We start from the raw sequence: 14,194 nt of genomic DNA on the forward strand, positions 1-14,194 counted from the left end.
CTGAAGAGTTGCTCGGAGGAACCTCTGGATTCTGAGGACGAGAACAGGGTGGCCAGTTGTCATCCTCCTCACCACCACTGTTGTCTGGGTACCAATGCTGGCCGCGGGCTGGGCACGTGGAGCGTTACTACCAATCCTCATTAATCCTCCAGGCACTGACAAGCAGGTATTACAGAGGCAAAAAGGGCCCTTGGGTGACCAAGACCCAAGGTCATGGCACTGAGGAACAGGAGAGCCAGGCCCGGAAGCCAGGATGGGACCCAGCCCTGGTTCCTTCTTCCTCCGGGCAGCCTCCCAGGCCATGCCCCAACCTGGACACCAGGGCCCACCTTCCCTCCATCCATAAATACTGGCAGTAAAACATGCCTTGGGATGCCTATCCACACCCCCCAGGGCTGAACTCAGAGCAAGCGGTATGGAGGTGGCTCAGCCCCACAGTTGCAAGTCACCCTACAGGAACCCAGGAGGGCGATGTCACCGCCCCCTTTACAGCAAGAAGCTCACGGGACCTGGTCACGGTCAAGGTCAAGGGGCCTGGAACGGACTGAGCTTAGGAGGCAAACCTAAGCGAGCCGGACACCAAAGCCAGATCGTTCATCTCAGTGCCAGACAGCATCTCCAAGAGGCCCGAGAACAGCCACAGGGGCTCAGTCAGGACCCTCAGGGCGGGGACCACACCTTTTCCCAGCTCCACTCGCCTCCCAGCCTCTGCTCCGGCCGCTGGGTGGCGCTGGTGAGCGGCATGTTGGTCAACGGGGCCACTGTCTTCCCTGGAGGGGCTGCTTGGAGCCTCATCCTCCCCCTCTCACCTTGACTGTGGGGAGGGGCTCACTTCCTGCCCTTTTAATACAGAGAATGACGGAACCCCCTCGTTTTCATCCCCTGGGGGGCAGGCTGAGGAACCCATGGGATGGAGACAGACCAGGCCCTGGAGCATCCATCCCTCGGTGAGCAGAGTGTGGTTCCTCACTGAATACCCCATATTCACGGCCAGGACTCCGGGCCCCCCTGCCTACCATGCTCCCCGCCGGAGCCGGGGGGGGCCCTCCTTGGTCTCAGTACCCCTGCACTCTGCCCACTGCCATTCTGCACGTGCTCCTGTGGGGCTCAGAGCAGGAGATGGGTGGCCTCTGTGGGCCCACTGTCTGCCCAGGTGCCTGCACACAGTAGGCTCGGTGAACATTCCCCAAACAAGTAAATGACTTTTGCTGGCACTGCGGGGCGGCAAAGGATTCCACCACAGGCATCAACGCGGCGGGGGGCAGGGGGCAACTTCAGCCACAACCTCAGGACACGACGCTAGCCTGCCGGCCTGCCCACCCCCAACTTAGGAGGCGTGAAGTCCCTGCACAGGGCAGCCTCCTCCCCTTTTGCTTTCGTGATTGTGTGTGAGTTATACATGGAGAGCCATCAGCCAGTCTTCCAGAATCCCCAGACCCAGACCCAGACAAGGGTCCTGGGAGCGAGGGAACGCAGACAGACAGCAGCGCAGCCTCAAATTAAGGACACGGGTCTTTCTTCACGGCTCAGGGGAGCACCAACACTGCCCACTTAGCTGCATAACCCACAGGCTCTTTGGAATGCTGGCAAACCCAGTTCTGGAGTGGCTTCTCCCTACCTGGCAAGCACGCCCACTGGGGAAACTGAGAGGACCTGCGGGGGGGCAGGAGCCGCAAGGCCGGGGGATGAACACCCCCGATGCTGGGAAGAACACTGGGGCCGTCTGAGCGTCTCCTGCTCTGGCATTCGGCCAGCAGGAGGTGGGACCAGAACAGCAAGTGGATGCTGGGGACTGGGACCCCGCCCAAGATGGCACTGACCAGGGCCAAGGACAAGAGGCCGAGTCTCCCAGGCAGCCTGGCTGTGTGCTGGCTTTGAGCACTTCCCGGGGCTGGAGGGAAGGGGTCATGCGTCCTCGTTCCTGAGATTGGCTCCCACTGTGGAGCTTTTCCTAAAACAACTGCCGGGGGCACGAAAGGAGACCCATCTGATAAAATAAGGGATGGGGTCGTGTGTGGCGAGACCAGAGGGTCCTCACTGCTCCCTGAGGAACGGGGCTCCTGGACACCCCAGCAGGATATATCCCGGTGGCCTGAGAGTGAGTGAGCTTACAGTGACATATGGACACACAGCTTCAAGCTGAGGACACAGAACCTTTCGTCCTGTTTCCACGCCGTCACTGGGTTGAAGAGAATCTGGCTTTCAGGTGGGGTCATCTAACAATGACACCCCAGCAAGTCACGTCGGCTCACCCAGAGCCATCGCTACCTTTATTTGAGTCAGAGCAGGTTCTGCCATCTGCATGTCACAGATGAGGAAACTGAGGCCCAGAGAGCTGTCCCTTGCCCAAGGCTTCACCCCGGGGAGCGAGAGGGCCGGGGTTTCTGCCTGGCTCCATGCACAGGTGGGTCTGGGAGCAGGCCTGCCGACCTTGAGCCCATATGAGGTCACTACCTTCCCTTTCTGCAACCAGTCTCATTGGCATTTAGGCGCCTGAGAACCAGGGATCCTTGAGTTTGCCAAGACCCACGTGGGAGGGCACGGCTCATTAACCACCCGCCCAGGCTGGGAGCCGGGCCCCCCAGGAAGGCCAACACAGACAGACAATCGCGGGGACCGAGGGACTTACGTGTCTGCGGAGCGGCGGTAGTTCTCGGGACACTCGAAGGCCAGGCAGCGGAAGCCGCCCTGGATGTTGAAGCAGGTCTCGTTGATGGAGCAGTTGTGGATGCCGGTCACACACTCATCAATGTCTGCAGGAGATCCCAAGGCAGCACGGTGAAGGCCAAGGCCCCCCAGCCGTCCCCATCCACAGACAGGAGTGCCCAGGCCTCCCATCAACCAGGGTCAGGGGGGATCAGGCCATCCTTGCCCTCCACTGGCTGCTCTCTGGAGCAGAGCCCTGTGCCAGCATTTTTACTTATAGGAGATTATATTTAATATACCTATTATTCACAGTCCCAGGAGTAAGCATAATAATGATAACGGCAAACACTATATGACAGCCCTTAAAGTGTTTTGCAGGAAACACCTGCTTCTCATTATAATTAAATGAGGCAAGTACTGTTATTATCCTCATTTTAGGGAAGTGTCATAGGGGTTAAGTGACTGGCCTAAGGTCACACATTCTGTAAGTGGCGGAGTCGAGCTTTGAACCCAGGCAGCCAGTGCCTCTCTGAGGCTCCCAAGTTGCATCAGCCTTACCTCACGTGCCACTTGTAACATCCTAGGAGGGAATGAGCAGAAGCCACTAGCCCCATATTACAGACGAGGAAACTGAGGCTTAAAGGGATTCTATGTTGGGCCCAGCGTCCAAAGTCAGTGACTATCTGGGCTGGACCGGAACCCGGCCTGGAGCATGTCACGAGGTCACCCTGGACATGGGGAGCCGTCCCGTTCCCTCAGCTGTCCGGAGCAGCCAAATGGTGGGCCCAGGGGATGTCACCGTGCCAGAGGCATCTGTTAAGAGATGCCAAATCCTGACCATTGGTGGCAAAAACAGCCCTCCCCAATCTCAAAGGCTGAGGCTCAGGAATGTGTTTTCACTGTGTCTGGCAGGACCCCAGGCTGTGGTGAGGGCGCCTGGCCAGGTCATCTGCTTCGTCAGAAATGTGAAAACAGAGCAACTTCCATCCGGAGCTCTGGACGAGCTGAGCGGGTCCCTCCCAGGAAATGCCACAGCTCCTGCCCGCCTTTGATCAAAGTCTTCAAACCTTCTTCATGACCAGAAAGGACATCTGCAGGACCCAGGCCCTCCAGAGCCTCTGGGCCACCAGCCGCATGTGGGGACTCATCCGGAGGGGCTGGACAGAGCCAACTTCTGACTCAGCTTCTGCGGCCATTCCCGGAGGCGAGTCCCACGCGCCCATTCCAGGGTCGCCCCTTCACAAATATCTACTTAGCACCCCCCTCAGGAACCAAATGGACGGTTACAGGACGCTGATGATCCCTGAAATGGGAGCCTAGTACAACAGGATGGATGTCGCTCGCCCCTCGTTTAGCCGACCCCCGGGCCCCCGCGGCACCCTCCAGCCATAGTGTCCCTAAATACAGAGACCTCTGGGTTTTCACACACCCTGACCAGGCCCATCCCCTCGCCCAGTGGGGATCAGCACCCCGGGACAGAGGCTTGTGCCGTCTGCTCACTGCTTTGCCCTTAACACCCAGTAGGGCCTGTGTTTGTCGAGTGACTGAACAAAAGACTAAACAGCAGTGCTATGCTATGGGGTCTTCCAGGCACTGACATCCTGTTTCCTCCACAGTGGGCATCTTCCTAAAGGCTGTCAGCCCCACTTCGGGCCCTCTTGGGGCTGCCCAGGGCAGGGTGGGAGGCTCAGAACCCCCGGCAGACAAGTGTGCCCAGGTATGGGAGACCAGGGTGCCCATGGAGCCCAGGACACACCCAGGATGCAGAGTTGTCCCCTCTCCGAACACACCCCGTCTGTGGTGTGGCTGCCAGGCCTCAGTCCCCCAACACCGCAGAGTCCCGAGCCGGCCTGAGACACCCCAGGAGTCCCACCCCGCTCACCTTGGCAGTTGCGGCCGTTGGGAGCCAGCCTGTATCCGGTTGAGGGGCAGCTGCACTGGAAGCTTCCAGGGATGTTGAGACAGCGGTAGGAGCAGATGTGGCCCCCGGTGGGCAGGGCACACTCGTCGATGTCTGTGACGGCAAAGCCCACCCTCAGCATCTGTGTGGACCCCGGCTGGGCTACACCCCCCGTGGTGGGCTGAGCTGTGGCCTGGAGGGCAGCCACACAGGACAAGACGGACACGGCGCGGGGGGCCTCAAAGTGCTGCGGCTGGGGCGGCCTCAGAGACCATCACGCCGTAAGGGGAAACTGAAGCCCAGAGAGGGTAAGAGCCTAGCCTAGGGCCACACAGCAAGTTCATGGTGTGAAGTGTGCACGTGGAAGGGGAGGAGGGAGACTGGGGAACCGGTGGCAGGGGGCAGTGCCCAGGGCTTCAGAATGACACACATAGAGGTGCCCTGGCTGGCTACGTCCTAATGCTGATTATTATAAATGTGCTAATAACAAACACACCTTATACAGAAACAGTAATAATCTTAACAAGAGTCATCCTTTGAGCACCTACATTGTGCCAGGCACCTATGAAGTGCTTTTGAGTCATCATTTGGATTCATCCTTTGACAACCTGGTGTGTGTGGGTTTAACCTCCATGTTACAGAGAGGATGGTCCAGGCCCAGGGAGGGGCTTTGAAAAGGCCAGAGGCAGAGCTGTGAGTCAGAGACGTGGGCGGCCCCTGGGCCCCCTCCTCATCCGTTCCTCGCCCACCACTGCCCTGCTCGAGGTCCCGGCACACATAGCGATCTCCACCGTCATGTTTCATTTTACTAAAGAAAAATCTGTGAGTGGCTTTGCACCTTTACAAACTTCACTCTCAACGATGGGTAAAGTGCATCCAAATAAATCTCAGTTAGAGGGAAAAATAAACAAACCAGCCGGCAGCCAGAAGGAGATGGGGGATGGGGATCAAGGGAGGGGTGCTTTCACCCTCAGCCGAGCGGGGAGCCCTCACCTTCGCAGGTGACCCCGTCCACGTCACTGAGCTGGTAGCCTCGCCGGCAGTAACACTGGTAGGAACCGTAGACGTTAGCGCACTCCTGGCTGCAGGGGCTGCTGCTACACTCATTCACGTCTGAAAGAGAGGGTCCCGGGGTCACCGCTCAGTGCTGGCGGGGCCGTGACCTCCCTCAAGTTAACACACACACAGAGGCAGAGGTTACCACGCGTAGGGCCAGGGACCTGCCTGGAGTTGCCCCGAGGGAGCGGGCCCACTCCAGCCCCCCACGGCTGGAGGACCTGGCATCTCCCCACACCCAGCGCCTGATCAAGCCAGACCGACTCTGAGCTCTTGCTCCTCTGTTCCCTTTGGCTAGAGCAGAGATCAGTAAACTTCTGGCCCACCACCCGTGTTTGCAAATAAAGTTTTGTTGGTACGTGGCCCCGCTTATTCATGTACTATGGTCCATGGCTGCTTGTGCATGACAAAGGCAGAGTTGAATAGTCGCAAAAGAGATGTAGCTGGCAAAGCCTAAAATATTTACTACGTGGCTTTTAGAGAAAAAGTTTGCCAACCTCTGATCTAGAAGTCCCTCTCCATTTTTGTTTACTGCTAATTCTTAGCAGGGCAGGAGGGGTGAGTAGCCGAGAATGTCCGTTAGCCTCTCACCCCGAGTCTCATCCCTGCAGCCCCACACGCCTGGCCTGGCTGCCACCCGTTCACTTGCTCACCTCTGCTCAGTGTGGTTTCTTACATCCTAGAGACACTCCCTGAAGGCAGGAACCATGTTATTGCTACACATCTGGGGCGGCAGGTGCTTTATAAGTGCTTCGTGGAATAATACTGCAAGGCTGGCCAGGCCCTGGTTTTGTGTCCACAATATTGTCCACTAACATAGATATGAATACCTACTAGTCAGCCACTTAGGAGTGACCAGGGACAGCACTAGCCACGAATGACAATAACAATGATACAAGCAGTCTCCATATCACAAGTGTGTCATCTCACACTGGGCACCGTGACCAACCCTTGACAGGCTTCATCTTGATTCACCCTCACGACCCCCTACAAAGTGGGTCCTACTATCCCCCTTTTACAGATGAGGACACTGAGGCCCAGAAATGCTGAGTTACTCCTTCAAGGCCGTAAATGTGACAGAGCTGGGATGTGAACCCAGGCCTGAGGGACGACCATGCATGAATCTTGCTCCTTGCCATTACATGTGTGTGTTGGGTCTGGTTTTTGGGGACAAATCCCAGAATCTCAGGAGAAGCCTCAGACCCAGGAGTCCATCACACTGTTCATGCTCCAGGTTGAGAATTACACACTGGGGTGCATCCTGGCATATCTGACTTTTGTGATCATCCTTCTTAATCCAGAAACTTAAGACCTGCCATGTCTTGAGTGTGGCTCTACAGGTTGCCCCTGGGCACCGTGCTGCAAAGAAGGGAGCTCGATGGGCAATGTGAGGGATTGCCGGGGTGGGGGGAGAAGCTCTCAATTTCTGCTGACCTTATCACCTAATTCCCGTAGAAGATGTGACATCCACTGAGCACCTACTATGTGCCAGGCCCTCCTCTCATTTCAGTCCATCCCATCAGAGGGGGTCAGTATTATCTGTATCTGACAACCCCAAGACTCTTGACACTAATGACTCGGTCCAACCCGCCCCCCAACCCAGACCAAACTTTAGCATCAGCCCAAGACCATGACCCTTGAAATGCCTGCCTGGGAAAGCTTGATGCTGCCAGAGAATTTCCTGTGTATTCCAGCCAACACCGGAATACAGGCCCTGACCTCCCTTTTTCTTAGGAGCATTTACTTTAGAAAACCTGCAGATGTAAATCCTTTCTGTCCCTTTGAGATGTATCTTCTGCAACCCAGGTCCTTTTAAGGTGGGAACCAGGCCTTTGAAATGCGGTCATCAAGGGGAGGTCCCACCCCCACCCCATCTCCCAGACTCTGCAGGAGGGTCAGAGCCAGTGAGAAGACACAGCTGGCCTAATCCCACTGACCAGCGCCCTTAACACCCTCCAGAACTATTCCTTAGCAGACCCCAGCATTTAAAAAACCCGCACCTTCTTTTTTGGTGGAGTTGAGACCAATTTATGCTGAAGTCTCTTTCCCCTACTGCAGTAGTCTAAATAAAATGTCTTACCACTTTTAACAAGTGTCTAGCTTTTGTTTCTCTTTGGCATAAACAGCCCCATTTTCCCCTGTGAGGACAATGAGGCAGGTGAGGTCAGCCACTCCCCAGGGTCAGGTGAGTAAGCAGTGGGTCAGACGCCCCCAAACCCCACACTCTCAGCCACCTCCCACACGGCTTCTGCAGCCAACTTATCCATCCGTACGTGTGCACAGGTGTTATCACCCCCTCCAGGGCCCAGGAGAAACCGGGGAGGGCAGTCATCTCTGACAAGCAAGCTTTTAGAGGTCGTTCCCCTGCTAATACGTTGTTTGATATGCTCTAGAGCACAAATGTGAGTCGGTCCCATGCAGAGCTGCAGGGAGAGTGGTGGTTTCCCCAGGAGGTGGGCAGCTTGGGGGAAGGGGCACGGATGCAGTCACAGAGCTCCTGACCCTGCCCCGCCCCGCCCTCACCTTCACAGGACCGGCCATCAGAGGAGAGCCGGAAGCCCATGGTGCAGCTGCAGTAGTAGGAGCCAGGCGTGTTCTCGCACTTGTGGCCACACAGGCGCCCGGGGTAGCGCCGGCACTCGTTAATGTCTGCAACAGAGCAGGAGGCGGCTCAGGCAGCGTCCTCCCTGGGCAGTGCTGACCGTGGTGGCAGTTCACGACCTGTGTCCCCCACTTCCCCTGGCCTCCTCTCCAAGACAAAGAACAGTGACTTGTCCCAAACACACGGCAAGTCAGCAGGGGAGCTGGGACGGCCCCGGCCTGTCTGCCCGCTGGGCAAGCTTCGTGCTCCTTCCACGACGGCATGCCTGGGCACATTCCCACCCGCCAGCCCTCCACCCCAGAGCCCGAGAGAGTGCCCTCCAGGATCTGACAAAGGTGCCGTGGGGTTGGGCGGGGCAGGTGCCAGGCTCCCCTGAGCACCCTGGTTTGGGGATGGCTGGCGTCCATCAGCAGGACCTGTCCTGGCCCCTGGTGTTTGGGCCACCATGCCGTCTTGGGTTCTCACCGCCCTGGGCGAGCACACAGTTCTGGGCCCTGCAGCCCTGCAGGTCAGCAGGAATCTCTGGGAAATCACTAAGACTTTGGGGCATTTGTAGAGCTGGCTGGAGCCTCATAAACACTCAGAGGTCCTGGGGCAAGCAGAGCACCTGTGCTACAGGTAAGGACCCTGGCTCACGCCCAGGAGGGCCTCCCCAGGAGCCAGACTGGCAGCAGCTGAGCTGAAACTAGAACGGGGGTCTCCCGGTCGGGGTCTCTTCTCTGGGACTGCCTGCACTTGGGATTTTCAGAGGCGAGGAGGAGAACACGGTCACTCCAGGGTGCCCCAGGCTGGGTTCTCCTTCATGTCATCTGGCCGGGCCCCCTGCAGGGACACCCACGTACCCACACACGTTCTGCTGATGCCGTCGAAGTAGTAGCCGGCCTTGCACTCGCAGCGGAAACTTCCAGGGGAGTTCACACAGAGATGCCCCGGCCCACAGGGCTCAGCGGGAGGCGAGCACTCGTCCACATCTTGCAAAAGAGAAAGACGTGGTGAAAACCCTTAGTGTGTCGGGGGGCCTGTGCCCTAAGACGACCAGGAAGGAGGGCGAGGAAGGAGTCAACGAAAACGTAATGGGCAAAGCGGCATCGGTTAATTCCTAACCCGATTTCATAGAGCACCTACTATGTGCCAACTCCACACTGGCGAGATAGCTGACCCAGACGCAGCCTCTACCCTCGGGGGCCCCCTGCTCCTCTGGGCCAGCAGTGACCCTAGTTAAGGCAGGAAGTGCCCAGTGACTGGGGAGAGGCTGAGGAAGTGCCCTGGGCATTACAGGGAGGAGAGACTCCTCTGTGTGGCAGGGATCTGGGCAAGCTGGGCGCACAATACCTTTGCCTGAATCCAAAGGAATGTAGGTGAAGAGGGAAGCATGTAAGAGCAAAAACCACACAGAGAGGAAAGGGCAGGGCTTGTTGCAGGAGCAGTAAGACCTATTTCACCTGGATCATAAAGTGTGTGAGTTTGGGGCCGACTCAGGAGGACTGACTTGTAAGCAGAGGGCATCTGTCCTCCGTCTGCCGCCAATGGGGAGTAATCACCGACAGGGGCTGTGAGCAGGGAGGCGCGAGAGAGCTTTCAGCTCAGGATGAACCGGACAGACTGAAGGGGCAAAGCTGGCGGCAGTGGGTGGGTTGGCATTCTACTGCAATGGTCCAGGCAATAGCCAGCAAAGACCTATGCTTGGAGATCAGCAATGGGATGGACGGACAGGTGCAAACAGCTTCCTTTGGGGATTTGCTCTCTCCTTCCAGGGAAGGGAGATTTGTGCTGGGAGCAGACCAAAAGTCCATTTCAAATAGGTTTTCTTTTTTTAATACCAACCAACACAGCGGGTCCCCTCCTCATTGAGATGGTAGCCACGGCCACAGTTGGGCACGTTCTTCTGGCATGTGTAGGAGCCCTCCGTGTTGATGCATGTCTGCCCGACAGGGCATGGGGCACTGATACTCAAACACTCATTGATATCTACAGGGGGAAAGACGGAGACAACGAGGTTAAACCCGGAGGGCTTCCCAAAACCCAACCCCTGGATCTCCAAAGAAAACCCAGTTCCCTCCTCTTTATAAAACGACGAATGCAGTTACGACGATGCCCTCGCCCTGGACCACACAGCAGCCTCCCAACCGGTTCCCAGGTTTCAGCAGCATACCAGACCGTAACGACCCCTCCCTGGTCCATCTTCCTGCCCCTAAACCCGCAACACTTCCATCTTCCACTGCACCGAATCCAAAGCTGCCTGCCCGTGAGTCCCACACGGTGAACTTGGCAATTCAGGTGCCGTCCTGTGTTCACATACTCCACACGGTTAATGAGGGTCTTCCCTGAGCTGAGCAGCGGCTGAGGGGCAGAGGTGGCCGCCCCCTCGGTGCCGGCACGCGTGCTCTGCGCTCCTCCAGTGACCGGCTGGCCCCCGCGCCCCACTCCCCAGCCTCACTCGGGTCCGTCTCCTGCAGCCCACGCTCCAGCCCTAGCCTCCAGCGGCCACTCAGATCCCACCTCTGTGCCTTTATTCACAGTTCCTCCCTGGGAAGCCAGCGCCCCTGTCTGCCTGGTGAATGTGCCTTTCTTACAGCTTGAGCAAGACCTTCTCCCACATCCCCAGCCCCATTCCGGGCTCCACGGGGCCTGTGTGGACTCGCGCCCCCGGGGAAGGGCTGCTCTAAGCTCTCCGCACGGTGGCTCTCTCCCCGACTGGACACACCTGTGATGGGGGACCGTGGGGCGTGCATTCCCCTTTGATGAACACATGCCCGACGGGTGTGAACCAGTAAACCAAGAAGGAGAACTGGGTTACACATGTGTTCACTGCTCGCACTCAGATTCAGTGCCAAACCACACAGATCAAACTTCCTACCAGGAGTATTCTCCCCGAAGGACCTAAGGTTTCAAGAATCACTTATAAACATCTAGAGGGGCGCAGAGAAGGGGGTGATGGTAGAGGACCAGCTGTACTTCTCCCCTGGCAGCCAAGCCCCACCCTCTTCGGACAAATGGGCAGCCCGACTCCCTCCCCATCCTGGTGTCGGCCTTTGTCCTGCTGGTCTTGCAGTGCAGCACTTTACAGTTTACAAAAGCTTTCACCTTCAGTACTGCCCTGCAAGTTAGGCAGGACGGGATTATCTGCATTTTATAAACAGGAAACTCCCCGAGCCCAAGGCTGGGACCCACTCAGGTCCAGAATCAGGGTCTCCTGCCTTCCGGCCAGGACGAGGGCCCCTAAACCTGGCGTGGGCGAACCACAACCCGCCGGCCAAATCCCACCCACTGCCTGTTTTTGTAAATTCAGTTCTACCGGAGCACAGCCAGGCCCATTCCTTTGTGTAGTGTCCACGGCTGCTTCCACGTGGCTGTGACAGAGGCCCTACGGTCAACGAGGTTGATAGTTACTCTCTAGCCCTTCTCAGAAAAAGCTTGGCCCTGTGTCAAGAATTAATGCAGCGTTTAGAACTTTTACAGCTGCCAAGCTTTCCCTTTCTGCGCTTGGCTTTTGCTTTCTTTTTTGCAAATAAAGATGGACATAACTTTTGAAATAAAAAAGATAATTTTTAAAAAGAAAGACTCCTGAACTTGGTTGTGGTGCTTGATTTGTGAACTAGGCTGTGAACTTGATTGTGGGCACACAAAAGGCGGGACTGCCCCACCCTCCCAGAGTGCTGAGAGGAGGGGGCGCCTCTAGGACCTCTGAAGACCCAAGTTCGGGAGGGCGGTGCTGGGCTGCGGCCAGTCCTGGGCCCCCGGGGCTCCTTCGCTGGAGCCTGCCCCTGTAGAGCTGCACCCCCGCAATCGGGGGTGGGGGGCGGGTGGGAACCGAGGCTAAGTCGAGACTTGCAAAGGTCCCTTCTTTGTGGAAATCGGGCTGATTTTGCCATGAGTCAGGGTTTCCATCCCCAGCAGATGCCATCCTCCGCGGAGCCCCCTGCAAGTGCGCTGCAAGTCTAGGCAGGCCCCTCCTCTCTCCTGGCCCTGGGAGAGCTGTCAGCCTCCCGCTCATCGGCCTCCTTCTGGGAGCGAGGACAGCCCCCCTGCTGGCAGGAGGCTGGCGAGGGGCCAGTGCAGCCAAGCTGAGGCCCCCGCGGCTCAGACGCCTCGCCTCCTCCCCTTGAAAGGGGAGCTTTAGGAACAAAGACTGGGGTTGGCTTCAGACGAGGCCCCTGTCCTAAGGGGTTGATGTTCTATTTGTCTTTAGATATCCTGGGATGGTAATAAAAGCGGGGAAGGACTTTGAGTCCAAACTGCCATTTCAAATCAAAGATCAATACAGATTTATCTGCAAGAGGGTGAGACAGAAGAAATTCTCGGCCCCTTGCTCGTGGCGTACCAGCCTTTCCAGGGGGGGTGACGGGGCAGCTCCAGGAAGGGTGAGTTCTGACTAGTGGCGCCTGCAGCGCAGAACAAGGGGGACGACTCTCTGACCTCAAAGGGAGGACCCGGAAGCTTCTGCTGAGCAGAGGGCAAGGGCAGCCCGGCAGATCTGGACTCAAACGCCAACAGCATACAGTGACCTGGCCAGATGGCTAGTCTTGGGCGACTGCAGGAGAAAGCAGGGGCCACCTCCTGTCTGCAGAACAGGTCACTATGGCCACTACGCCCGCGCTCGCCCCTGCCCCACGCTGCCTCTGCAACTTAAGCAGTCTCACCCAGACCTCCTCTTTTTACTAAATTCCATGGGATTTGCTTTCATTTCACATTGATCTTCCTCTGATATCAACACAGTATTTTGCCATTTTAACCTTTTTTTTTTTTTTTGCTGTACGCGGGCCTCTCACTGTTGTGGCCTCTCCCGTTGCGGAGCACAGGCTCCGGACGCACAGGCTCAGCGGCCATGGCTCACAGGCCCAGTCGCTCTGCGGCATGTGGGATCTTCCTGGACCAGGGCACGAACCCGCATCCCCTGCATCGGCAGGTGGACTCTCAACCACTGCGCCACCAGGGAAGCCCTTAACCATTTTTAAGTGTACAGGTGAGTGGCATCAAGCACATTCACAATGTCCTGCGACCCTCAGCTCTGTCCAGCCACAGACCTCCTTCATCATCCCAAGCAGAATTCCACCTGTTAAGCCATAACTCCCACCCCTCTCTCCCAGCCCCTGGCAACCACCATTCTACTCTCTGTCTCTGTGAACTTGACTCCTAACATAGAGTATCTTCTAAAACCATTTTTTAATACACAGGGCACTTCACAACCACCTTGTTTAATCCTTGCCTCAGGTCTACAAGCCAGATATGATGATTATTCCCATTTTATAGAGGAGGAAGTTGAGGCTCCGAGGAAGTAAATGACCTTAGGTCACTTGGTTCAACACCAGGTGTCTCTGACCTCAAAACACAAGCACTTTCATCTAAACCAGAGATTGCTAAACTATAGCCCTGGGGCCAAACCCAGCTGCCGCCTGTGTTTGTAAATAAAGTTTTATTGGGACACAGACCCACCCACTTGTTCACACAGCCATGGCTGCTTTCCAGCTCCAACCGCAGAGCTAAGTAGTTGCAGCGGAGACCACACAACCCACAATGAATAACTTATTATCCAGTCCTTTATAGAAAAAGCTTGCTGACCTCTGTTCTATACACTATGTAGTGCCCCATCACTGGACGGTTCCCCCACCTGGTGGACCCATTAGCCCTGGCGGCAGCATCTTACCAATACAGTTGCCTAGAGCATCTTGTATAAAGCCGCTCTTGCACTGTAGCTTGGGTCTGCAGCGAAAGGATCCCAGAGTATTCTGACAGATAAAATCGGGGAGGCAGTTATGAATACCACTCTCACACTCGTCAATATCTGGTACATCATAAAAAAAGGAAATTGTTAGCAAGAGTCCTGCCAGAAGCATCTTTCAACACTTTAAAATCACAAGAATTTTTTTTTTTAATGCTCATTACTCAGACTATAACCCAAAACGTTCCAATAGAGAGGTCACATTCAAAAGGGGCCTTAGCCAAATGGTGCTCATGTTTCTAAAGATTCAAAACTCTGACTTTTTCCCCAA

At 56.4% G+C, this 14,194-nt stretch overlaps 1 protein-coding gene across 2 annotated transcripts in view; it reads right to left on the reverse strand.

Annotated features, from left to right (window-relative positions):
- FBLN1 (fibulin 1) overlaps nucleotides 1-14,194 on the reverse strand; it is a 78,498-nt gene that overhangs the window by 32,383 nt on the left and 31,921 nt on the right. For both annotated transcript variants that reach the window (XM_060112022.1, XM_060112023.1), the window contains exons 8-14: nucleotides 13,849-13,986; nucleotides 10,029-10,172; nucleotides 9,047-9,175; nucleotides 8,126-8,251; nucleotides 5,540-5,659; nucleotides 4,529-4,660; nucleotides 2,630-2,753 (exon numbers count right to left, since the gene is read on the reverse strand). In XM_060112022.1, the coding sequence (XP_059968005.1) occupies nucleotides 2,630-2,753; nucleotides 4,529-4,660; nucleotides 5,540-5,659; nucleotides 8,126-8,251; nucleotides 9,047-9,175; nucleotides 10,029-10,172; nucleotides 13,849-13,986 (913 nt within the window). The remainder of the gene's footprint in view (nucleotides 1-2,629; nucleotides 2,754-4,528; nucleotides 4,661-5,539; nucleotides 5,660-8,125; nucleotides 8,252-9,046; nucleotides 9,176-10,028; nucleotides 10,173-13,848; nucleotides 13,987-14,194) is intronic.

Source organism: Mesoplodon densirostris, chromosome 11 (assembly GCF_025265405.1).
Source record: "Mesoplodon densirostris isolate mMesDen1 chromosome 11, mMesDen1 primary haplotype, whole genome shotgun sequence".
Taxonomy (NCBI): domain Eukaryota; kingdom Metazoa; phylum Chordata; class Mammalia; order Artiodactyla; family Ziphiidae; genus Mesoplodon; species Mesoplodon densirostris.